The sequence below is a fragment of the Oryzias latipes genome, chromosome 1 (genome assembly GCF_002234675.1).
Source record: "Oryzias latipes chromosome 1, ASM223467v1".
Lineage (NCBI taxonomy): Eukaryota > Metazoa > Chordata > Actinopteri > Beloniformes > Adrianichthyidae > Oryzias > Oryzias latipes.
In genome coordinates this window covers 36,382,460-36,409,507 of record NC_019859.2, presented here as the reverse complement: position 1 = coordinate 36,409,507, position 27,048 = coordinate 36,382,460, and the positions used below count along the sequence as shown (strand labels likewise).

The 27,048-nt window shown below is 42.4% G+C and overlaps 1 protein-coding gene and 1 long non-coding RNA gene across 3 annotated transcripts; one reads left to right on the top strand and one right to left on the bottom strand.

Annotated features, from left to right (window-relative positions):
* The first annotated feature begins 3,204 nt into the window (after positions 1 to 3,204).
* On the top strand, positions 3,205 to 26,893 carry LOC101163879. 2 transcript variants are annotated; one of them, XM_011481051.3, is made up of 10 exons: positions 3,206 to 3,402; positions 7,131 to 9,195; positions 9,428 to 9,527; positions 11,625 to 11,702; positions 12,939 to 13,037; positions 13,435 to 13,567; positions 13,681 to 13,795; positions 17,470 to 17,594; positions 23,283 to 23,363; positions 26,344 to 26,893. In XM_011481051.3, exons 1-10 carry the CDS (start codon positions 3,363 to 3,365, stop codon positions 26,436 to 26,438), a joined length of 2,931 nt encoding a protein of 976 aa, XP_011479353.1. In that variant the 5' UTR covers positions 3,206 to 3,362; the 3' UTR covers positions 26,439 to 26,893. The 2 variants fall into 2 exon arrangements, with proteins under 2 accessions (XP_020562125.1, XP_011479353.1); XM_020706466.2 differs by lacking the exons at positions 23,283 to 23,363; positions 26,344 to 26,893 and adding an exon at positions 17,962 to 19,280 and having other exon boundaries at positions 3,205 to 3,402.
* On the bottom strand, positions 23,427 to 23,985 carry LOC111947087. Its single transcript, XR_002872891.1, has 2 exons — positions 23,797 to 23,985; positions 23,427 to 23,709 (listed from the first exon to the last, which is right to left on the bottom strand). It is a non-coding gene; the product is annotated as an uncharacterized LOC111947087 (long non-coding RNA).
* Positions 26,894 to 27,048: the final 155 nt, after the last annotated feature.

Below are 27,048 nucleotides of genomic sequence, written 5' to 3'. Positions count from 1 at the left end.
GAAGTGGCCCAAAGTAGGAGGGTGGAGTGTTCCCAGAGCATCAAGGTGATTCAAGAGCTCCTGACAAAGCATTGGCCTAAGACATGGTGTGCAGAAGACAGAAAATACAGAAACACACAAAAGTATTTCTCCAAGTTTTGGTAAAAATGATTCAGATGGTCTTTAAGGTTTCATATAAAATGCTCTATGCCTTTACTGCTTTAAAGATCACATTTCTATAGTCAATGATCATATTTTGGATGTGATGTTGGTGTTTCATGTCAGCTCCCTGTTTCTATGCTTACCAAGAGTGCTTTAAGGTTTTCTGGACAGTCAGGAGTGTGTACACTGCAATTGTTGCTCCAAACCATTTCCTGCAAGAAGGTTTTTTTTACAAAGATTACCAGAGATGAATCTACATGTGCAAAATCCAAGAGAGTAGATTCATCTGTTAGTGCTAGAAAACAAGTCGTCCTCACTTTTTGTAACAAGGACTCTTCTCTGCTTTTAATAATAATAATAATAACAATAATGAATACATTTTATTTAAAAGTGCCTTTCTGTTATGGCAGGTGGGTGGAAGATGGAATCCAAATACAGACACTACGTTCCAGGTAACAAGTTTTATTTTGACCAGAGTGAGGATGGCAGGCCGGCTGGCAGGCAGACAGATTGGTTGGCAGGCAGGATCTTGGGAGGGAGAAAAAGGCGGATTAGGACATGTAAAAATTACTTGGCTATGATTGTACTTGCTAATATTGTTACCAGAGGAGAACAATAGTCTGGCGTCTGCTGGAGGTCCATGTGAGGTTTAAGTGGCTGACGGGGAGCAGGTGCGTGACCAGGTGCGTGACCAGGTGCCGGTGTGGCTCAGGCACTGGATGAGTGCATGCCAACAGGATCACAACACTTTCAGAACACCCAAGGAAACTTTTCTCTAACTGCTTGAGCAAAAACATTCTTGTTAGTTACTTTTTCTATCAATTTATTTTGAAATCAACGGTGCCTTTTCTCCTTTTTGTTTTTAGTGGATCCTCTATAAGTCTTTGTAGAGTATGTGTTGGTTCTGTAAGTTAAGTATCTGTGGGTTTGTGATCCGACTGACATTGAAGGTCTCACGACTCCTCCTTAGCTGCATTGTTGTCCCTATAGCGCCTGATTTTCACCTCTCCAGAAAAATGACCCTCGCCACCCATTCACTCATTGTTGACGCCAACCGCCATGTTTCTGTTTGCTGCTGACACTGTTTAGCAGAATTGTGGGAGTGGCTCAGGAGACTTCATGCAAAGACATCAGCAGGTCCTGATGGCGTTCTCCCAAGGTTACTGAAGGACTGTGGAGTCCAGCTGGAACAGCCCCTCCAGAATAGGTTCAACCAGAGTCTATGTTCTGTTATGAACTTGGCTGTCCCTGTTGACTCAACTATAGTGAGCAAGTATGGAGGAGACTGTTATAACTGGTGTCACATTCATACCCACCAACCAAAGACCAAAAAAATTTAAAGATTATACTTTAGTGAAGAAAGTTCTTTGAAAGGTAAGTCAACACTGTGGAAAGTACTGTGCGTAAAAACAATGCATATTTTCTGTTTTTAATTAAGCCTTTTAACAGGTTAATCTCTGCCTTTGCCCTTTCTATCCTCTTCGTCTTCATCATCAGTCATCCTACACACCACCATCCTATGCTGTCTGGAAACATTGTCACCTACCACTGCTTTGCAGTCACCGATCTCCTTCTGATGAGAGCATCTACACTAGATTAAATCTATCTGTGATATTCTTCCTCCACTCTCATAGGTCACCCCATGTTCCTGCCTCTTCTCAAAGAACGTTTTCAATAGAGCCATTTCCATCTTTTTTGCTAAATCAACCATCATCTTCTTCGTTCCTCTCCTGGATACCAAACCTGCCCATCATCTCCTCATCACTTCTGTTTCCTGCACCAACATGTTCATTAAAATCTGCACTAATGATAACTCCCTCACTTCCAGAGATGCTCGTCAGCACTTCATCAACCAGAAAATCTCCATCAGCTCACACCTGTGGGGCAAACGTGTGCACGTGTTAACATGATAGGAGATAATATTGTTGCTATTGTTGATTAAACAACTTCAGATTATTCTGTTTACATGGTCACTAGAAAAAAACGATCTAATAATTATCAATTATTTGGTTTGCCTGTAAACAGAATAAAGTTCTCTCTGATTTAAAGACTCACTCTGATGAAAATGGTGTTTTAATTTTAAAGTATTTCTTCATTTAAATCGTTGGGAATCAGGAGGAGATGAAGAATTGCTTTTGGAAAAAGATCATATTTGTGATGTAGAAAATATCCTGAGCAGCCACAAGCTCCCTGCTCCAAGATCTCAGCAACAAAGATGGGAAGGGGGGCGGGGTTGCTCAGAAGTGAATTTCTAATCAACTCCTGCCGCATATCTGCATATCCCTTCAGGGGTCGCCACAGCCAATCAGCTTTCACGGTGTTTTGGCCGAGATTTTTACGCTGGATGTCCTTCGTGACGCCACCCTGTATTTTATCCGGGCTGGGGACCGGTACAGGGAGACCCAGACTTAGGCCCCCTTGTGGCTGCACTGTTAAGCAGTAGTGACAAGGGACTTGCCTAAGGACTCACACTGGATGAAGCTGGTCCCGCCCCCTGGGAATCAAACCCTGGTTTCCCGTGCTGCAGCTCTGCACACAGCCAACTGATCCCTCCAGCTGCCCGCTCTGCAGAAACTATGTCCTAGAAAATGACAGGACTTTTGATTTAGGCTAAAAGCAGCATCATCATCATAATGAAAAGAATTTTGAAAATAGATCAGAAGATGATCGGAGCGGGACCTCAAAAAGCAGTTTTCCAGTAAGTTTAAATGAATTATCTGAAGGAGTTTTTAATGAAGCTTTGATATCACTAGACTTAGAAAAGCTATTCTTTTTGTGTCTACTGCTATTATTTTTGTCAATCTTTGCTCTCTTTTTGAAAACAAAAAAGTAAACTTCAGTAATTCAGCAAACTGTTTTAAAATCCCCTCAAAGTGTTCAAAAGGTTTTTGCTAAACTAAGCTCTTGTTAGCTTTGATTTAAAGCCGTCTTTATCTGACCAAACCTGAGCGTACAGGTACACACACCGCCTTTCATTCAGCCTGCTAAACGCTTTCTCCTCCCTCCTCCCTGGTGACCAATCACAGGCCAGCAGAAAAAAAGCCAGAAGCATAAAAGAGGCTGCACTCCTCTGCAAACCTCTCAGGCATCCCATGGTTTTTGGAGAGCTCACTGAGACACGCAGACTATCATTTTGCTGCCTCTGAACTGGAAAGCTTTTTATGCAACTGGCTATTTTCAAAGATCCCTGCCTCCTCTCGGTCTGTTGATCCGCCGCCACAATGCGCCTCCTCATAGCTGCTCTGCTGTTTGTGGGGTTTGGTGAGTACATGTTGAGTCTTCCTGCATGCAGTAGCATCAGCAGGATAACTGTTTCTGCAGTTTGAGCTGTAATATTTGTGCTAAATTGAAACAGTTTACATGGACAGTTATTCCTACCTTTGAATCATTTACTCCTCTAGTTAGTGATTTTCTGACTAACAGACCTGTTGATTCTCAGAACCCTTTGGGTTTCTCAAGAGGGCATGCCTTTGCTAAAAGATTGACATTTGTATTTCTTGTACTTTTATAGTCAAGGACACTTAAGGAAGACCAGAGTAAGAGTTGCTCCTGTTCTGTTGGTGATTTATTTCGCTGAGTTATGGTTAAAATGGTGATCATTGTTTTTAAATGGTACAAAATGCTGGCTGAGAGGTACAGGTACACACGTTCTGAGGTATTGTGGTCTTTGGATTTATTAAGCAGCATTTGGAATCCTGTCATGTTTTGATGATGATAATGAAATTAGGAAAATATAATTTACAAAATGAATGAAATCACCTAAAGTTTTGTAACTTAGTGTAACTTTCACCCTAAAAGTTCCTCCGTAACATCATGCTAATGCTAAACATTTGATTAAAAACACTAATCAGTCATTTATTCAAATGCTCTATTATAATGAGCTGTCTTTGCATTTCAATTATTAGACTCTTCTCAATGTCTTTCTACTCTGGAAGTCATGAATTTTTACTATTTAATTACTGTAATTATAGAACTTATACTCTTTTCCATTAAACCAGGAATACAAAAACCAATTCTACTCCTTCAGATTGAGGAATAAAACAATTATTTCCATGATTACTTTTGGTGGAGTGACTCGACACAAATTATTGATGTGAAACATTGTGAGACGAACAAACAGAGAAGGATTTACAGGACAATTGTCCCTTGGGAGTGGGCGGAGACACTATTGTATCCTGTTGAAGACTGTCAGGTTACAGTATGAGCTTTTATATAATATAAGCTGTGTATAAAGGACCACATCGTTTTTCCTAAATATTTCATTCGTTTTTTTTTTTTTTTTTTTTTTTTAACTTGTCCTGTCCAACAGCTAGGCAAACAGATGAGAGCTGAGGGCCTCTTGTGTTGGACATATTTTATTTTAACAAGAGGGGTTATTCATCTTCAGACAAACCAAAGGTATGTCTGAATAAACCCCTTTTGTAATTGAGGCCAAACTTTATTAATTTCAATCATGTTTGAAAATCTTTGGTGTTGGACCGGACGGAAAAGGAAAGAAGGGAAGAAGAGAAAGGGACGTTAGAGAGAGGGGGGGTAGGAGGGTGATAATAGGAGGGGAAGGGGGGTAAGACCATGAAGCAGCATAGAGCAGACAGGTTTACTGGTTGTTTATCGTTACGGTACGGTTCAAATGTAGTACAAAAAGGGCGGGGCCTGTTCACACACACTCAAATATTATCAACACACCTGCTAGCCGCAAAAATGTCCACATGTCAACATGTACACAAAACAGATAGTGTTCACGAACGCATACTTATGCCTTTAAACCAACTAGTGTGAAATCTTTCATTCATTCAATCATGCAAACTATTAGTGCAAAGGTGAGCTAACACCTGTGCTCAGGTGAGTGTTTATGTTCTTCTAACATGGATGGTGGAATGTGAAAAGAAGGAGGAGGAGCGTTTCATTCGTTTTTGGCAGGCTGCATGCACAGTGGTGTAGTGACTGGCACTCTCACCAGTTCAAATCCCAGCCGTGTGGAGTTTGCATGTCTGCGTCTTTCACTCCAGCTTCCTCACAATCACTGATCTGTGATTCTTAATTGCCCCATAGGTGTGAATGTGAGAATTAGCCAGCAATGGTTGGGCAGAACCTCCATGATGAACTTTCCCTTCATCCAAATGTAGATGGGATAGGCTCCAGCAACCCAGTCACCCAGCGAACCAGTGGGCTTAGAAAATGTTTCTGTTTCTTTTGACTGTAAAACACAGTTTTATTGCCGCTTGATTCACTGAAAGATGATGTGATTCGGTTTTACTGTTTTACTTGAGTACTTTATTCTGATATTCAGGCTTTTTACCATTTTCAATGATACCTAAAATCTACTAAATGAACAAAAGGAAGGCTGAGTTTGCCACTGTTCAACTCCCATAAATGTTGGAGATAAAAATATTTTTTATTTAAAAGTCAACCTTTTGCTGTCTAATGCATGCTTGGTGCAAAAAGCAGTCAGATGGATGAGTTGCTTGCTGGTGAGCAAAAGTTTGGCAACACACAAGAAGATCTGCAGTTTCAACAGAAATACAGTTTTCTTGAGGAAAGCATCCTACTTTTAACATTACCATAATTCAAATGAAAATCTATTGTGCAATTTACACTGCAATGTTAAATTTGGTCATGCATTTGGGAAAAGCAGCTTTTATACAACTCAATTCTAAAAATGGAGATTTTAAATAGATGTTTTTTCTTAATTCATTTTAAAATAACTTGAAATCTACTGCAGTTTCATTTGCCATTTTGTGCCAAAATTCAAAAGAAATCGGAAAACAACGCCCCCTGGTGTCATGCATTTTCATCTACAGGGTGGCACGCTCTGCGGGGCGGGACCCACCGCATTCCTGTATTCGCTAAATTCCTTTGGAGGTCTTGAAGACAGAGTGTAAATCCTAACGCATAGGATGGAAGAAGTTTCCTCCTCTCAACCTAAACACGTCTGTTGTAGAAGCCAAACATTTGTCAGGTCCCTAACTTATGGAGGGGCTTTTCTAGAGACGGCCCCAAAAATGGCCTTTTCTCCATTTGGGGTTCCACTCATAAATAACAGTTCTGAATGTTTGTTTTCTTTTTTTGTTTTTGATTTTATATCCTGGCATCTTGAAACGCGTTGGACTAAAATCATTTGCCAGCTGTGACTTACTTTCAATTTAATGTTTGACCTTAAATACCTGTGAAACCAACGAACTGCTTATGCTACGGTCACATGTACAGCCCGAGGGTTGGAGGGTGGCAGTCTATAATTGGCCGATCATCAGACGATTTCGGGGACCTTGGAGACCCTTCCTATCAGTCAATTATGGCGCTGCTGCCTTCCTGCCACCCGCCTGCCACCGCGTGACCTCCAAGTGTACCCAGGTGGCACTGTCCAACGCCAAAACGTCGGCCGGTCGCCGTTTAATTTGAACTTTTTTAACCCGACGCCATGCAGCATGTAAAAATGCCACCGCTGCCACCTGCCATATTTGCTGAAAAAATTGCTTTAAGTCGCTTGCATTTTGGGACATGTGACTGTAGTCCTACAGGAGTACAACAGTACAGGAAGTTTTTTTCACCCATAATTCAAGGAAAATTCAATTCTTAATGGACAACTCGATTTGAAATTTGATAATGTGTACATTTCTATGCATCCAGGTCAAATGAGGGGCCTGTGGCTTTGTGGACAAGAAATCCCAGAATGATTTCTAGTCCAGAGGTTGACATAGTCCAAAAATGGAATCTGAGATAGAAAAAAGACTATTTGGTTTTGGTAATGGATCAGAAGTGGTGTTCAGCGTTTACGGGAAAAATGAATTGCCTGAAAATGTAGTACTGAGGTGAGGTTCCAAGAGCTGTCATGAAAAACAATAGGTTTCAGTGGAAAAAACACTTCTCTGTTGCAGTTTAGCGGGTAAGTAAAGCAGAGGTTTTTCATTTCAAGGAACTCACATTCTGCTGCATGTGTTTCCTTTCAACAGCATTTTGACACGCAAACTCCTTTTGTCTATTTTTTCCAGATTCTGTTCACTGTGCTGATTTCGTGGCACCTCTGAACATGGGCGGGGTCACAGGTCTAGTGAGTTTTAACTCAACCTCTCAGGCAGTTCTCGTTAACATATCTGGTGCTGGATCCTGCAGTTCGGTGAACTTTTCCCTCAGTGAGTTTCCTGTTATGTACGGCCACTTCAAAGATCCCTGTTCTGAGGCAAACATCGGCCCCGGCATCTTCACCTTTCAGGCAGATCCCTCCCAAACAAACTCCATTGACGTGTCACTTCTTTTTAGGCAAAGATCCAATCTGGATGACCTTTCGCTGTCTTTGCTTACATGTAACGGTACCAAAGTGTGCACAGTTGTGAGTCAAAGCCAAACAAATGTAACTCTACAGGCCAGGTTCACTGGCTCAATTTCAGGAAACATTTATCTACGTCTTAATTTAAACTATTCCAATTCAAGGCTGCTTGCGGACCTTGCAGCAGTGGAGTCGAGCGCTTCACAAACCAACGTCACTCTTTTTGGATCTCTGAGTACAGCTCCGAGCTGTGATGTCCTTCTTGGAAGCGTAGCTCCATCAGCATTGAGAAATCTGGGGGTTGTAAAGGTTGGGCTTCCTTTGCTTCCTCAGAAATCACGACTGGATCTTGATAGTTTCAACTCCTCCTACAAATTTCTGCTGTACAGCATTGGGTCGACGTATAAGTGTGCCCAGATCCATAACCTCCCCGTGAAGCAGGTGAGAGCCGTGGTGAACATGAGAGGGATTATGGGCTACTTCAGCTTTTTCCAGGCTTCACCATTTGATCTGACTAGAATTACAGTCAACCTCACAAACCTGAACCAAGTTGGGCCCTACCATGTTCACCAATTTCCTGTCCCAAATTCAATTGGATCAGGCTTGTGTTCAAATGCTAATGTTGGTGGTCACTGGAACCCATTTGGAATTGACACAATGAGCCAATCCTACCCAAAAGGGCCTGGATCCACACATGACAAGTATGAGATAGGTGACCTAAGCACCAAGCATGAGTCTCTAAAAGACAAAAGCATGATGATGAAAACATTCACAGATTTTAATCTGCCTTTGTTTGGGCAGAATAGCATCGTAGGTCGCTCCGTTGTGATTCACAGCCAAACAGATAATGCGAGATTTGCATGTGCCAGTATAGGCTATCCTGCTGAAGTCACTGTAGCCAAAGCCAAGTTCCAGAGTCCTGTGGTTGGTGAGGTTTGGTTCACCCAGGTAGTCAATAGTCCTCTTTCTGATGTATCCATCTTTATGTATCTTTCATATGGAAATCCCTCAATGACAGCAAGCCAGATGCACAATTGGCATGTTCACATCTTCCCTATCAGCTCAGAAAGGGATGATGATGCGCAGCGCTGCAGCACAACTGGAGGTCATTGGAATCCGTTCCAAATCACAGTCAACGGCAATTATACTGTCAACTGTGCCCCTTTGTCTCCATTAAGCTGTGAGGCAGGAGACTTTGCCAACAAACATAGCACCATTAACCTTAGTGCTACAGTAGGAAGTGTGGATTCAAAACACTTTTTCACTGATGTCACTGCCTGGGTGCCAGGAATGATTGGTCGCTCTGTGGTCATTCATGAAGCAGGAAGGGGAGCACCAAGAATTGCTTGTGCAAACATTACAGAGGTTAGAGTTCCCAAGGCTATCTTAGGTCAGTGGTTTGGTCCGGGGTCAATTGACGGTCAGGTGCAATTCTCTCAGGCTGTGCCACAAGGTCCCACAACTATACAAGTGTCCTTGAAAAACCTGGCCTCCATTGCTGGAGGGTATCATGTCCATGTGTTGCCCCTCAAACCTGGCAGTGCCAGCCCCTGTTCAAATGCAGACATCCTTGGACATTTCAACCCATTAGCTTGGAATGTTTCAAACTCTCCTTCGCCTGGTGTGGGTACAGTCGACCAGTATGAGGTAGGCGACATCAGTGGGAAGTTTGGGATGTTGACTCTGAAAGACATCTATGAGGGAGTCCATGAGGACCCGAGCATGCCACTGACTGGACCTTACAGCATCGTTGGGCGGTCTCTGGTAATTCATCACACCAATTCAACAAGGTAAGAAGTCACTGCATTTGATTTTCTACTGCTGTAAAGAATAATGGTCAGAATGACAGAAAGAAATAGAAGCCATTTCACATTCAAGATGATCACATGTTGCTCTGAACCTCATCAGACATGGTTTTAATTCAAACTTGTCTGGTTTAATTGTATTTTATTTCCTCTTAAAGTCACATTTCTACAATAGATGCGTGTTCCTCATCTTGAGTTCTTTGGTGTTTTTGTACAGACTGAGGTGTGCCGACATCATAGCAAATACAAGCACAGGAGGACAGCTGATCAATTCCACAGCTGTTTTCAATGGTGTGGTGACCGGAACAGTCCAACTGGTGAGTCCAAAATGTCTTTCAATCAGTGACAGAGAAACCGTTGTTTTACTATTAATGTATTTTTTGGAACATAAGGTGCACTGAAAGTTATTTATCAAAAAAAGGAACAGTGCAGATGTACTGTATAGTGTATTTAATCCAGGACGATTTCTGTAGGCTGTAAAGTGTTGCATAGTTACATTCAGTGCGTAAAGGGTTGAAGAGTTACAGTCATTCATAGACATCAACACTGGAGCTAAAGCTGTGGTGTTAAAGGGTTAAAGAAACTTGAAATCTCAGACAACTGCTCTGGTATCCATCTGTACTGACTTTCTGAACGTCGACATCCAAACTCTGTCTCCACAACATCTTCCATCTCTTTGTGTCTACTGGCTCGTGTGTAAAACAACGCCACCCACCATCGGCGATCGTGAAACCTGACACTGCCTTAACCAATTATTATCGCTTCCCTTGTTGTTAACACACCCAGTTTCCCCTTCTTGCCACCTCCTCCTTTACCTTGTCAGCATTTCCCTGTGCTCTTGTTCATTGTTCCCCTTCCTCTCAGTCCTCCACTTTTTTTAACTGAGCTTTATCTTTTATCAAACTTCTAAATGTCTTTATTTTGCCACCAAGCGTGCTTTGTTAATTACAGATGACACGTCTCCCTGATCAGTTTTTGTCCAATCATCGGGGAGAACCTCCTGATCTCCTAAAGTCTGTTTTAGCTCCTCCCACACAGCCCTCTTCCTTCTTTCAGCTTCCAACCCATGGTCCTGCTCTGCCATTGTCCTCCTGATCATCCTCACCACCACCAGAGTCACTACAAGCCACCATCTGAGGCTTTGTGGCTTCAGTTCCTCAGCCACAACGTTGCAGTTGTTGTTTTATTCATCTATTGTTCAGCCCGTAAAACATGTTGTCACGTTGTGTTCTTCTCTCTCCTCTCTTTTCTGGAGAAACCTACTCACCACTGCCATTTTCAGTCTTTTGGTAATGTTCCGTCTGCATCACTTCCTCGTCACCTTGTTTCCTTCACCCATTGAAGTCTGGCCTCATGGTCACCCTCTCTCCTCTCTAAAAAGACTCTCAATCACCAAATCCAGAGAAGATTGTCGGCATCAAATGTTGGAACAGAAGGTGTGGCTTTGGTTTTAATGAGAAGAAAGGAAAGTATTTGGTTGGTGACTGAGCTCATCGTCTCATGGACAGACGGGAGTGATCAGAAGAGGTTTGAGGAGTTCTCAGATTGAACCCAGATTGAATTTTTTCTCTTAATCCGCTCGCCTGACTCAGTGGTAACTCACAGAGATTTATTCTACCCTTTAAAAAGACAAAACAGACTGTAGTTTGTAAAATGAATTATCCTCACCTGCATAATAACAGCTCATTGGACTAAGCAGTCGATGGTAATTCCTAGTTTATATCAACACTGCATATTCCTCGATATCAACTATGACTCAAGTTACAGTCTTTGGGTTTTGCTGATGTGCATTTCTTACTGAGTCAGACATGCAGCACCTGGAAAAGCAACTGAAACTCTTCCCAGTTTACTCTGAAAGAACACATTTAACCCCACTTTTATGAACGTGTAAATGTTTTTATTGTGAGTGGATTGTAATCCTTGCAGTAAAATTAGAGATTACAAAGATGAAGGTCGCTCCAGAGCAAGCTGCCACAGAAACAAGACTTTTTTATTTTTTTGCTGCATTAGTTGTTGGTCATGCAGACATCAAACACATTCTGCTTGTGATTGGAAACAGGGCCCAGATCCTCAACTCAGCCTAGCATCCGTCTGCAGGACAGTGGTCCATGCAGGGTCACCATGGAAACAGCTGTCTCTGTCAGCTGCCCTCCAGAATCCCCACAATGAGCCCCAAGCTGCATCCATGGATGAGAGCTCAGAAAACCTCCCAAATATTTACCAAAGTCATCCAACTCTGGCTAAAGCAGAGACATCGTAGTCACTGTGTAGCATTGCATTAATAAATTATAGAGATGGTCCTCTACCTAAGCAAAATCTAAATTCTGGAATAATGATTGTTCCCTTAAGTTGGACTGAACCACACAATACTGTTCAGGTGAAATTCTAAATGTTTTTTCCTCTCGACCTGCCAGCGCCAGCAGATGTTTGCTGATGGGAGCTCTAGTGATGTTACTCTGATCGTCAACCTTCAATCAACCACAAAAGCAAATGTAAGTCGCATCACAGGATGTCATGGTCACAACTTGTTCTGACGGAAAGAAGTGAGAGGATATACATTCACGCGCAAGAGGTTTTCTAGAACATTGTTTCTGCAGAGCGGCAGGAGTTCATTAGAAATTCACCTCTGAGCTGTGGGCGGGACTGTAGGCGCAGGGCAACCCCGCCCCCGTTCGCCTCCCTTTTGCTGAGAGCTGGGAGCAGAGAGATCCAGAGTGTTTTGTGTGTCACAAATACGATTATTTTCCAACAGCATTTTTTCATCTGCTCCTGATTCACCACAGTTTCAATAAAGAAATATCAGAAATACAATTTGATCTAAAATTGCTTCGTCCTCCATCATCAGAAAAATGCCACTAGAGAATGTTAAAAACACCATTTGCATAGGAGTGGGTCTTTAAAAAAACACCATGTGACGGATTATAAAACACGAGAAGTTTTTTTCCAACATGTCAATGTTTTGGATACAAAGTGATCAGTGTGCAGATTACAGTACTAGAGGTGGAAAATCCCTCCCTCTGGTCTGTGACTGACGCTCTGGAGGCAGAAGTACAAATCCTAGCAAAGAATCACTCGACACAAAAACATGTAAAGAGCACAATGACAATTACTAAGCTAAGTAAGTATTAAAAGAAAAAACAGCATTACATTTTGGAAAACAAACAAAAAATCCAGAAACCAAACTGTTAAAAAAAGTAATTTTTAGCAAACAAAATGAAATGTTAGAAAAAGTCAACACAATGAGAAACCAGTAAAGGTACTGTGGTCATCTCTGATTGGATGATGATGTTTGTCCATCATTTCAAAGTTATTCTTTATGAAGCCATACTGGAAATCATCATCCAATCAGAGATGGCCACAGTACCTTTACTGGTTTCTCATTGTGTTGACTTTTTCCAACATTTCATTTTGTTTTTTCTAAAATGTTTTTTTCTTTTTGTTTTCTACATTTTGGTTCTAAAATGCGATGCTGTTTTTTAATACTTGTTTTGCTTTTGGTCGTTGGGATCTTTAAAACTTTTTTGTCTCATTTCAATTGTTGATGCGATTTGCCCTTCAGGGCCACCGTACTGGAAGTTGATTATGTCACCGATTTGGGTCACACTAAAACTTCTGAACCACTAAACACAGCAGCATAACAATCCTGTATGTATTTATATGTATTTATTCCCTATTTAGCTGGTCTATGTGCAGCACTCCCGCTGAAACTCCTATTTTTATGTTTAAAGCTGGAGCAAGCCTCTTTGTTCATCGCAAGCAACCGTTTGAACGGCAGCCTGTGCGACTCGGCGGGCGCCACGTTCAATCCCTTCAGCATGACATTGAAGGTGAGAGCAGCTCTATTTTTGTGTTTGTGCAAAATCCATTTACCAACTCATCACTGCATATGTTTGTGCTGTCAGCAGGGGGTTAAGGGTCCATATGTTTATACAAAAATATCTAAAATACGTATTTCTGAATATGGAAAAATCTTCCTTTAAACAAGAATCCAGCAGGAGCTGCAGAGCATCTTCTGTTACGTTTCATTTCATGTTTTGCTGGTCTGTAAAAAGGCTGTATTTACTCATGAAAAACAGAATTAGACAATAAAGGTACCATGACGCACATGCATGCCCAGAAACCACGGTTAGAAATGAGTGACATGTATTTTTCTGAGGAAAGGAACTCTGGGACCCACATCATGTCTCCACATCACTTCCGTCTTCTTTCTTCTTCCTCTTTCAGAGCTCCAGCTGCTCTTTAGGAAACCCTCTGAGTTGTGCGGTGGGGGAAATATCTGCCAGACAAGGCAATGTGAGCCTGACCCAGAGGCAGGTCTTCTCCGACAGCCTCATCCAGCTCTCTGGGGACAACACAGGTAAACAGGACGTCAGAGGATTTCTGTGTGGTTTGGCTTTAAAGTCAAATGTGCTCGTTCTTTACTCTGTTGGGTCCAAAATGTTTAGCTTGTTATCCTCTACATGTCTCCAGTTGTGCACAGGTCTCTTGTGCTGAAGGACGGGGACGCCATCATTGCATGTGCAGACATCCTCCCAAACTCCCCATCATCCCAGCAGATCTTTCCCAATGTCACCAACTTCAGCCGGTGGGTCAATTTCAATGAAACCAAGGGGTGCATTTCTTCAGAACTGCATCCACGGTCTGCAGAACGCTCTGCTCTGTCTCAGCTCATTTCAGAAAATGCTACAGAACTTTACGAAGACAAACACTGATTAAAAAACAACAACAACCTGGCGACTTAAAGACATAAACAAGTCACTCAACTGCAGATTTTATTTTTACTATTCAATGTCAAATTGAATAGAATAAAACTTTTGAGTTGATAAAAGAGAAACTGTCTTGTTACTACCATAGCTCTATTAAAAACAGGTAGATGATAGAACTAATGAAAACAAATAGCACTGAAAATGCAGTTAAAAAATGAATAACAACAATTAATAGTTATTGTTCAGTGTTGGTAGCTGCGTTACTGTTACACAAATCCACAAAACTTTATCCAAATTCTAGAAATGTTGACACTGTTTCCGTCAAATCCTAATTATGTGAATAAACACAAACCAACTGAGGCCATAAGTGTCAGACACAAGGGCGGGGGGCAGGTGGTTGCGAGTCAAGGGGTTTTAATACTCAAAAAACAAAAAGCACTGCTTAGCAGGCTAACAAACAAAATCAACTCTCGTAACAAACAAGCAAAACAGGGAGGAAGGCAGTCAGGGAAATGACAGCATGGACCAGCACAGCGGAAGGCAGAGACAAGACTTAAACACAATCAGGACTGACGAGACACAGCTGACAACGACCAGCAGAGAAGGAAAACTCAAAACTAACACGTACAGGAAACCTTCAAAATAAAATAATAAGTCCTTCAGAAACACAGATGTGACCAACACTTTGACAGCAGATACATTCACATTTCTGCCGCGGCTCTAGCGCTCTTCATCATCTATCAAAGGAGACGTCGCCGTCTTCTTCAGGCCGAGGAGTGGCGAGCTCCTTACACGTGGGAGGGGCTACGGATGATGACATAATGGGAAATGGTGGTTTTCCAGAGGAGCTGTGGATCCAGCAATTCCAATTGTGGGACCTCTGGTGGCGCCCGCTGTGCAGCGCCCAAGGCCGCCAGTTCCTACCAAGAAGGGCATCGCCATCCGATTGTTGGTCACATGACTCGTTTCATCTAAAAAAGTGTTTCCGCTGCAGTTTTTAAAATACATCTATTTCGAAATGCCTCAAAAACCACCAAGAACAAAAGCTTTAATACGATACATACATGTTTTTTTTAATTGTCGTGTTTCCATTAGGCTAATTTAGTATCACAAATCCAATTTTGGCAATCATTAAGTCAATGGAAACGCCGCTAATGAGGCATTGTAGGCTCTAATATTGGTGAAATCAACAACTCAGTTTCATTCGTTCTGTTTTTGTGAAACACAAATGACAACAGAAGAAAAAGAAAAGATTCATTTCCAGCATGTGATCCATGTCAGATTTGGACTTTGAAGTATTTTGCAGAGTTTCTTTTTACCTTTTGTGGTAAATGAGTAAAGATTCCCTGCAATCACTCCCCCTCATAGCTCCCATCCCGGATTTCGTGTCTGTGTGCTAAAACACTTTGATTCAAGTTTTATAGTTTCTATTTTCATAAAATGCAACCCTTTCCTTATATTATTTGTCTTTATGTAATGACAAGACTATGTGTGACTGTTATTATGGAACAAACTGCCCCCAAACTAATTAATACGTCCTTTCCTTTGAAACACTAATTCACAGCTGAGGTTTGTCTCCACGTGCTAGAAAACAACAAACTGAGCAAAAATATTTAGGGTTGTTATTATTCTAAATGAATAAATATTGTTGGAGTCCATCTCTGTCCCAACATTTATTCCAGTAAAACCGCTTGTTTTGTCTGAATTATAATTATAGCCTATAAGTGAACAACAGATTACAGCAAATGTTCAGTGTAATCCCCATCCAAAGTAAGCAATTAGGCAACTGTAGACAGGGAGATTCCCTCTGAAGGAAGAACCAGACTTTGTCAGGCCGACCGGGTCCGGGAACCAGACGGACACATAAACAGACCAACGGAACATGGGTCACGAGACAAAACAGACGAGTTAGTAACTGCTCCAGTGTCACATCCTGTCAAACTGTCTGTAGGTTGGTGTTTCATACAAAGGCGTCTGTTTCAGCAGAACCAGACGAAAATACTGCGAGCAGTTCCTCAAAACTAACTTCTGACATTTCTGTGGAACCAAACTTTTCTCCGTACGGGTATTGGATACGGGCCAAAAGGAAACACCTGCAGCTTTGGTTTTTCTCTCCAGAAAGATAGAAAATAAAACTAGAAAATAAAAATGATCATTTTACAGACATGTGTATATAAAATTATTGAGAATTAATAAAGTAACAGAAAGACAAATTCACCCAAGAGGGCAAATTTAAGATCACCTGCACCTGCCCTTGCAGGTGTGGGAGTGGAAAATGGTCAAACCTGTGTGGTGGAAGCTGGTGGACCGCCAGAAATATCAAGGCAGTAGACCCCCCCCAAACCCTGCAGACTGTACAAGGAGCCGTTCACGTCATACCTGCACGCTCCTCGCTGCAGCCTGACTGTTAGAAATTAGGAAATGAGCCAATCAGAGTGTAGTTTGTGTGGACGTCCTATGGACACTTACAGATCACGTGCACGCCCCGTGCGTGCAGCATGTGTGCGGTCAGTAAGGAGCCAGAACTCACACCTCACTAACGACTAGAGCAGTAAGTTTCAGCGTAAGGATGCCGGCATCACCTGTACCATACAAGTACCTGGAACTTCCATTGTCCTTATGAATACTTTAGATACACTTTCCACACACACGACAATGGTACGATCCATTTTCATCACGTCCCTTAAGGTGGTATTATGAGCCTTAAGGGAACTGCAGACACACCTGAGCTCACCTGAAAATGCAGACGCTCCTTCCTACGACCCTCCACGGACCCGGACCACCCAAAAACCCACAGAACCCGACCGGGTCGACCCCTCTGTAGGGATGCATGTGACTAAAGCTTTAGTTGTGTATCCAAAACCAGTTTGTTCACTTTCTGGAGAAAGCATTTGTTTAACGACATGCCAAGATTGTTTCTGACAGTCATTTCCTCCATGCCTTCAGAATTTCACTTCTCTTTTCAAGAAAAATGTGATCCATGCTGTGTGACATCAGTCATCTGGAGGAACCTGTTTGCACCTTCATGCCAGGACGCGTTCATTACTGTTAAACAATTCAACACAACATGTTATCAGCCAGTGTGAGGACAGTGGGTCTAGCTTAAACTCTGATTAGCATCACGTTTCTCAGGTAATAGATTCAGGAAGAAAAACAATCACAGGGGCTCCTGATACAATCACCACCCCTCACTTCTTCACTGATGTCGGGGATGCTTTTATTCTGAAGAGTTCTCAGGTGAAGCTTTTTCAGCCAATCACCTCGGGTATTTACGTTTGATATTATCCGGTGGGGATTTGGTGTTTACCTCCCAGCTCTGCCACCAGCCCAGTGCGGGTCACTAAATAGACCACACCTGACAGGTGGAGCACAGGTGGAGTGTAAACACACCTGAGTAGGTGTTTTTAGGGCAAACACGTTAATGAGCAGTTATGAAGTTTACATTCTGTCACTTTGGGAAAACAGATGGGATCTGACTGAAATGGAAAGAATGAAGCCGAACTCTTCCTCATCCGAGTTCTAATCTAGTCTGCCTTTTTGAAACACATTTCAGGTTTGATTTCCGTAAAAGGGTGGCGGACGTCCTCAAGGTGGAAACAGCAAGGGTCACCATCTTACCCGGCTCTCCCTTCAATGTTGAGGGTCGCAACTGCCAGAGGGTCACCTACATGGTGTCAGGTGAGGACAGATATGCAGAGGAGCATTGTGTTTGTATGAATGAATAATGTGAGAAAATGAGTTAGGTTACCAACATTCAATTTTACATTCAGTAAACATTACAAGAATCTGAGGTGGGGTCTATAGAATGAAGCAGAGATCTGAAATCTTCTGCTCTTCACGGTGATTACGATGGTCATGGAACATTGACTTGGTAACTGAAAATGTTCACATTCTGATTCTGTTTCAGTGTAGCTGCTCACTCAGACCAGAAAAATACAAAACAATTCTCCTGACTGACTCTTCAAGCTTCTTCTGAAGCCCTGGGTTTTTCTGTTCCTGCATAAAATATGCTAAACCTTTGACCTTCCTTCTCTGCTCTCCTTAGACATTTGGCATTCAGACAGTGAACTGCACCAGGGTTCACTTGCAAGAGAGCCGTGATCAAGTCGGGTACAGTTCATGAACAAACAAAATATCCGGTAAACCTGAGAGTGCAAGCAAACCAAAAAGGTTCTGTCCAAAAATAAAAAGCTGATAAAGAAAAGGTTTGATCAAATCTTTAACAGGCAGATACACAGTCTCATAGATGTTCACACAAAGACCATGTCACACAGTCACCACGTTTATTTTGCGCATTTTCCATGTCTTTCATGTTACATGTGTGATAAACGTCGTTCATACGTGTCTCTTGTGTTCGTCGTTCGTCGATGTGAGCAGATGTCCGTCGAGGAATTCAGCTGACGGGACTTGACATGAAATCGGTTTTGACCTGTTCAAAATTTTTGGTCGGTTGAGAATTATGCAGGCTACGCGTATTTTACGTAGTTTATACGCAATTATTACAGAAATCTTACACAATTGGGTGTGATTTTTCTGAGATACATACACAAATTTGTCTCTTTCCACGAACGTTCCACGTCTGTCTAACAGACTTTACACGCATGAACCACCGATATCATTTATCACAACAATCACACAGTTCGTGCACATTTGGCGTGTTTGTGACGGGTCTATAAATCGGCCAATCTTTAACCCCTCCAGCAGGGGGGTCTCCCACTGCTCTCTTGCGGGGCGGTGTCTGGTCCCACGCAGTAGGCGGGACACTAGAGGGGGGCGAGTACGACGAGCGCGGATGCAACTGTGGCTGGCGCGGGGCTCTCTCTGGCAGATCACCCAAGCCCCTCCCCTCAGTTGGGACCTAGCGGCTGGTTCAGACCACGGGATTCCAACTGTTTAACTAAAACAAAATATTTGATTGCCCGCGGTGGGTGCTGACCATGGTGCTGAAGCAGTGGGATTTCTGTTCAGTGCCCTGAACGTCAAAGAAGCGCTGGTTTACGTGTTCTTTGTGTGGTTTATTTAGCGTTTTTAATGTGGTTCATCAATGATACATCTTGTAAAAATTTTGCGTAAAGACCAAACCTTTTCTCACATAAATTCACGTATGACCAGTTGCAGAAAACAATAAATGTACTGCCTGTGTGATTTTCACTAACTGGACTCATGGATCTTTTTTCTGATGTGTCTGTTTCTTCATGGTCAGAGTTCATTTTGTGCAATATCGCCCACTCATGAGCATCTGTTGTAACTGCATGATACATTTTTAGGTGGATAGTCTGCTTTGAAAAAGGCAACATGGTAACAAAACAATGGTGTAAAGTTTCCTGGACTGTCTGAAACTCTTAAACTCCACTGGCACACCCAGAACAAGAAAATCCATCAATGAGCACTTAGAAAAGCAAATAACAAGCGGATGTTTATTTAAAAAACCCAAAAGAACACCTGTGTCTTTCAAAAGAGCCTCTTACAAGCCATGCTACATGATAAACAATGCCATATTCATAGATGAGACCAGGGTGGAGTCCTTTTGTCCTAAAGCTTTTCAGAAGAAACACCTCACTGTCGTTCTTTTCTTATTTTTCTTTTTTTTAACTTGTCCTGTCCAACAGCTAGGCAGACAGATGAGAGCTGAAGGCCTCTTGTGTTGGACATATTTTACTTTAACAAGAGGGGTTATTAATCTTCACACAAACCAAAGGCATGTCTGAATAAACCCCTTTTGTAATTGAGGCCAAACTTTATTAATTTCAATCATGTTTGAAAATCTTTTGTGTTTGATCGGACAGAAACGGAAAGAAGGGAAGAAGAGAGAGGGATGTTAGAGAGGGGGGGTAGGAGGATGATCATGGGGGGGGGGGGGGGGGGGGGATAAAACCATGAAGCAGCATAAAGCAAGAAGTTTACTGGATGGTTATACTCATTACAGTGAGGTTCAGATGTAATACATGTCTATAAGGGCGGGGCCTGTCCACACACACACTCAGATGTTTTAAACATACTTGTTGGCTCCAAAAAATGTCCACATGTCAACATGTACACAATACAGATAATGTTCACACAAGCATACTTATACATTCAAACCAACTAGTGTGAAATATTTCATTAAATCACACAAACTATTAGTGCAAAGGTGAGCTAACACCTGTGCTCAGGTGAGTGTTTATGTTCTTCTAAGATGGATGATGGAATGTGAAAAGAAGGAAGGAGAGCGCCCAGCCCTCCCCACACCAAGACCCCCGCCGCAGCAGCAGAACACCCAACACCCGCACGGCAGCAGATAGAGAACAATTGCCCCCCGGGCGATCACATCCACCACCCAGGCCAGGGCCAGCAGGACCGCCACGGGGGCCCCCAGAGAGCAGGGAGGCACGGGGGGAAAGAGTGCAGCTCCAGCCCAACCAGGAGAGCAGCCCCTCCACCGCGCTGGGTGGGCCCAACGCAGGGCCCGCCCCAGAAGAGTGCCCACAGCCCCAGACAAGCACCCCACCAACACCCAGGAGTTCTGGGAATACCCCCACCCCAACCCCAGGTACGAGTCAGGACCCCCCAAGGGAGACCCATCCCACGTTCCAGGCAACCACCCACCCGGCCCACGGTTGGTCCAGGAAGGAGCCAGGCAGGGGCCAGCCGTCCCCGCCCAGGAGGAGGGCACCCAGAAGAAGAGGGGGTACACAAGAAGTGTTGTAAACATGGCCTGACCAGGCTCACCCACAGTTGGAAATTTGGCGAGGCCCAGCACTCAGGGGCAAGGACCAGAACCCCCACCACAGGGACACGGAAACCCCCAGGCTCAGGTGTGATGTGATCCCCGGCTCCTGGCCTAGCCTTAAAGCTCAGGCATCCCTCACACTGCATGGAGAGAGGGGCCAAGGAAACCAGCACCCAGGAAACACGGCAGCCGTTGCCAAGGGTCCAGTACCCCCTACCAGGGATGGGGTAGGGGACAGATGGTCCAAGGTCCCACCTTCCTTGTCAAATGCGTGTGTTTGTGTTTGTGAGGGTATGTGTGCGCATGTATGTGTGTTTGTGTTGGAGTGTATATTTTGAGGGGTAAAGTGTGTGTACTAAGGGGGTGTAGTTAAAATTGGCAGGTAGGGCACTGAGGGGACATCTCCTGATTACTCACAGTGATGTCCAAACAGCCCCCTACCAAGGGTCCTACACGTCTAAGGTGCAAATAAAGCCGAGGGGGGGCTATTCCATACGGCAACCATGGGAGGGGGACCACTGCCAAGTAACTCCTCCCCCCAAGGTGCATCGCAGGCTGCCCCCCCCCGCCCCCCCATCGCCCTAATGAGAGATTATATGAGGACGGGGGTAAGTCGGGAACAGCTGGTAAACTGTCCACCGGTGGTCAAACAGCCCCCCTCCCCCACCCAGCATAGGGCTGGGGGGGGGTAGCTCACTGTTGTTCTTAGCCACAGTGATGAATGGATGATCTTTGGGTTGTGTTTGGCAATCAGAGGAACAGTTACAAAAGTTCAGTGAAGTGTGATGTCCTAAACTACCAGTCTGTGGGTCGATGATGACTCAAACTGTTGGCTGATGTCCACTGGTCCGTCTGCGTTGCGTCTCCGTTCCGTTGTGTTGACACAAAAAATGAGAACGTTCATTGATCAATCAGGAATCCACGTCCGTCCCTCCACACCGCAACGCAAGCTTAACGCAGGAATTCCATTTCCAGTCCGTTTTACGAGTCAGTTTCACGGCAAACAGTCAGGGAACCAGAAACAGGTTCGGGTTTTAAAATAAAAGCTTCCACTGTACTTTCAAAATAAAGTGTTACCTTTTATATTCAAGGTAATGTGCCCACATGATAATGCAGGGTACCACCACATTTTCCCCGTGGACGACAACAGTTTACTTTTGGAAGTACAAAAACACAACATTCATTTTTTTTTTTTTTTTTTACTTGTCCTGTCCAACAGCTGGGCAGACAGATGAGAGCTGAGGGCCTCTTGGGTTGGACATATTTTGCTTTAACAAGAGGGGTTATTAATCTTCTGACAAACCAAAGGTATGTCTGAATAAACCCCTTTTGTAATTGAGGCCAAACTTTATTAATTTCAATCATGTCTGAAAATCTTTGGTGTTGGACCGGACGGAAAAGGAAAGAAGGGAAGAAGAGAGAGGGACGTTAGAGAGAGGGGGGGTAGGAGGGTGATAATAGGAGGGGAAGGGGGGTAAGACCATGAAGCAGCATAAAGCAACAAGTTTACTGGTTGTTAATCATTATGAACAACACAACATTCATGACACAAAACAAGGACACAGTAAGGAAGGAGAGGGCATGGGGCCTGATTGCTTAAGTTTTAGATTAACAAAGACAACAGGACAAACCACTCGACACGGGCGTGGCAGGACAAACCACTCCCCTGAAAGCCAGGGGGGAGGAGGGACGGACCAGAGATGCAATGGAGTCAGTGTAAATTGACCGACAGTCATGAGATGGACACAACGCAACTGAGACGCAACGCAACGGAGACGCACCGCAGATGGAGCAGTGTTAATTTGGGAAATCAGGTGAAGCACATCAATCCTGTGCATTCAGTAGGTCTGGAATCCATTTAACCAAACAGAAGAAAAATTATTCTCCGTTTTTGAATCCTTTTTTAAATTTATTACAGGCGCCTTTGTTTTCAGTCTTGCTAAAACGCTAAAACTGACAAGGCATCCGTTGAGTCACCTGACCTGACCTGACCTGACCTGACCTGACCTGACCTGACCTGACCTGACCTGACTGTAATCGAAAGGATCATAAGCAGTTGATGGATGTTCTTTGTCATATTTTCTGGAATGTTAGGTGATGCAAGGATGAGAAAGTAAACCACAGCATGTTTGACATTGTATGTTGTCATTATTTGGCATGTTTCAGAAGATGAGCTGCTGTGTTTCAGGTCTGCAAAAACAGACTTTTAGAGCCAGCCGAGCAGCTGGGGAGTGTCGAGAAGAGGACAAAGAACAATTACAGGCATTGAAAATCTTCACTAAACCTAAAAAAATAGCTGAGTAACTTGAAGCCAGGGTTGAATGTCTCTGCATCTGCCTTCCTGCCCTTAGTGAACAGAGAGGTTTCTGTAAAGGGCTTCACACAGTATAGCCCGGGACAGGCAATTATGTCCTTGGAAGCCTCGCTCTGCTGCAAAGTTTACTATTTCAGCCTGGAGGCCCTTTTAGCTCTACTTATATCAAAAGGGCTTCTTTTCTTCATGGGGGGGGGCTTTCGATAAAAAATTTTTTTTTTTTCTGGTTGATAACTTTTTTAGGCTCACAGAGACACAATGATCATCGTGTGTCTGAGGAGGAAAACATTTCAAGTCCGTCTTTGTGTTGGAGATTTGAATTTGCTCTCATTGCATCTTTCAGGTGAGGTCAGTGCGGCGCTGCTGAGCTCTGTGAGGACCAGCGAAGCCATGGGCGTCTTCAAAGAGTCGGATCTGTGTACCAGTGAGTACTCCACACCACACACAAAGGTTTAAGCCTAAAGGAATCATTTCAGGAAGTCAAATGTTTGTTTTTATCTTTATTTGCATAAACCAGTTAAGAACAAAATCAAAATGTGCAGCTAAAGGCCGGGTCACACAGCCACTGCGTACATTCTACGCATGCTCTACATATAGAATTTTGGACTTTCACAGCTGTGGTGCAGCGGGATCCCCCTCTGATCGGAAGGCTTGCAGGTTCGAATGCCGCTTTGCCGCCCATGTGTAGAAGTGTCCTAGGGCAAGACACTGAAGCCAGCGGAGAGTGTGTGAATGGATGAAGGGGACTGCGACTGTGAAGCGCTTTAGGCCTTCGAGAAAGATAGAAAAGTGCTTAACAACACGCCATACATGCGTGACATACGTCATTCATTACATGTTTCTTGCTTTCATCATACGTCGATGTGCTCAGATGTCCATCGAGGGTTACAGCCGACGGGTCTTTCCGTGAATTCGGTTTGGAGCTGTTCAGAATATTTGATCAGCTAGGAATCATGCAGTCTGCGCGCTTTTAACCCTTGTGCTATCCTAGGCACTTTAACATTGGGAGTGGGTCATCTAGACCCACCAGAAAGAGCTCTGAACCTTTTTTCTTCAATGATTTGTGATCTTCACTGGTGTCCATGGATTACATGAAATCTTTCCACCTTTATCCACCTTTGTCATGGTAGGGAGAACACCTCAATGGAAGGGGGGGGTCATCTAAGATAGCACAAGGGTTAACATAGTTTATACACAATTGTTACACAAATCTTACACATTTGTGTGTGATTTTAGTGAGATACACATGTGTGTCTTTCCACGACCGTTCCACGTTTGTCTAACAGACTTTTCACGTATGAACCACAGATGTAGAACTTTTAGATCACATATACGGCGCACAGATCACGTTCAGATGACATCATTGATGCATGAATCACTAATGAATTGCATATAAACAGCAGAATAATCACACACGGTTCATGTTTACGTGTTCTTTGCGTGGTTTATTTGAACATCTGTGGTTTTAACGTGGTTCATTCCTGATACATCTGTGGAAATTTCCCCTAAAGACCACAACTTTTCTCACTTTTTCCACGTATGACCAATTTTATATGTGCAACATGTGGTAAAAGTGCATAGTGGCTGTGTGGCATGGCCTCTAGTATCGAATTCTACAGAAAACCTTCTGATGGTGATCAACATCACTGGCCCTGATGAATGTAATAGAAAATATAACAAATGCTATTGATAATAAAAAACATGTAATCGGGGTATTTATTGACTTAAAAAAAGCTTTCGACACAATTAACCACTGTATATTAATTCATAAATTGGATCGGTATGGCATTAGGGGGTTAGTGCTAGACTGGATCAGAAGCTATTTGAGCAATAGAAAGCAGTTTGTAAAAGTTGATGGTGCTTGTTCCCAATGTTTGGACATTGTTTGTGGTGTCCCTCAGGGGTCGGTTCTGGGACCAATATTGTTTATTTTATATATAAATGATTTATTTCAGGTTTCTAACAAATTACGGCTAGTTCTATTTGCTGATGATAGTAATGTGTTTTGTGATGGGGATGATTTGCAGCAACTCATTGAAATTGTTAAGAAGGAGATGGAAAAACTGAAGCTGTGGTTTGATGTAAATAAGCTTTCACTAAATTTAAGTAAAACAAAAATGATGTTATTTGGTCACCATAAGGGTAAAAATATTAACATTGACATGCACATAAATGGGGTGAAACTTGAAAGAATTTATGAAAATAAATTTCTTGGGGTCATAATTGATGACAAACTAACCTGGAAAGCACATATTAGCTACATACAAGCTAAACTATCCAGAAGTATTTCTGTCTTAAATAAAGCTAAACTGGTTCTGGACCACAAATCACTCCACATGTTATACTGTACATTAGTTTTACCATATTTTTCTTATTGTGTAGAGGTTTGGGGGAACAACTATAAAACAACGTTACATTCACTTTCAATACTTCAGAAGAGAGCAATACGAATCATACACAAAGTCAGTTACCTTGAGCACACAAATAAATTATTCATAGAATCAAAATTACTCAAATTTTACGATCTAGTAGAGTATTGTACCGCTCAAATAATATTCAAGGCCAAAAACAACTTATTACCCACAAATATCCAAAGGTTATTTATTACAAAAGAGGAAAAATACAATTTTAGGGAAAAAGATACATTTGTCATACATAAAGCACGTACAAATAAAAAGAGATTCTGTGTTTCAATTTGTGGAGTGAAGTTGTGGAACAGAACCAGTAAATGCTTGAAACAATGTCCAAACATAAAAGAATTTAAATATAGATACAGGAAGATGATCATGGATAAATATGTGCAAATACAAAAAAATACAGAATGTCAGCATTTATAAATCTGCATACTTTGACAATACGTTTTGTTATTCATTTGTATGTTGTTTGGAAATGAAAATTACATGTATATATGTACATATACACTTGGGTAGGGCACTGGACTCTGATGGTGGGAAAGTAAGGGCTTAGGGTAAAGGGGGGTGAGAGTTTATAAGATTTTTCTTCTTCTCACTCCCTTTTGGACTGGTGTTTATATCATTTTGTTTTGTTTTGTTTTGTATAATTTACTTGTCTTTTTCTTGTTTTTGTAAGTTTTGTCTCGTTCTTGTCTTATTCTGTTATTTTACATTTGTTTCACTAGTCCAAAATAAAAAAGACTACTACTACTACTCTGTAGCCCCATAAAGACAATGAATGACCTGGAATATTGGAAATGAATTGGTTTAAAAACTATCATAGCTATTGAAACCTTGAAGTGTTTTTGCCTTTATGTGACTCTTTGAGACAATTTTGTTTGTCTGGTTGTTATATTTTTTATTTTTCCTCAGCTGTTAGAAGAAAAACAGGAAGTCAGGGTGTCCAAACTCTTCTGACAGTAGCACCACTGCTTCTGTTTTGTGTTTAAGAGTCTACAGGAAATGCGGGTCTGCTGCTGCTGCCAGGACAACTCCTGCCGGTTCTGATGGTTTCTGTTGCCTTCCTGCTGCCGTCCACGGCCTAGAGGATCCAAACACCATCAGTGAAGACATGGATACTATGGATGGATGAACGGACGGATGGATGGATGAACGGACGGATGGATGACCATGGTTATGATTTGTTGTTGTGGTTCTCAGAAAAGATATTTTGTGTCTCTTTAAATACGTTAAGTCTTTTTTTTATTTTCTATTTTGCAAACTACAGATTAAGGTATTTTCAATAAGAACAGCTCTGTTCTCCATGACCTCATGATGATTTTGGGTTTTGGATCTAATTCTTGTTTTTGTTGAATTGGGCAAAATTGACTGGTTTATACCTCCTGGGTGTTAATTTATGCATTACTTTTGTTTGATTAAAAAACTCCTCTGGAAACTTGTGAATAAAGGGACAATTACTGTACTTTCACCTGCTGGCCATGACCTTAACTTTGAGCTAATGTATCAATAAAGATTTTAACATTTTGATTACTGAACATTACAATTGCCATCACTGTTCTCATATATTTTTCATTTTCAATTTTTTCTTCCTATTTAAATTACAATTTTGTTGTTATGGGAAAAAAAGCAAGTCATTCATTCAATCCTGACTAGTTCTGATCGTTCTAACCTGAGCCGGTTCTGATTGTTTACTTT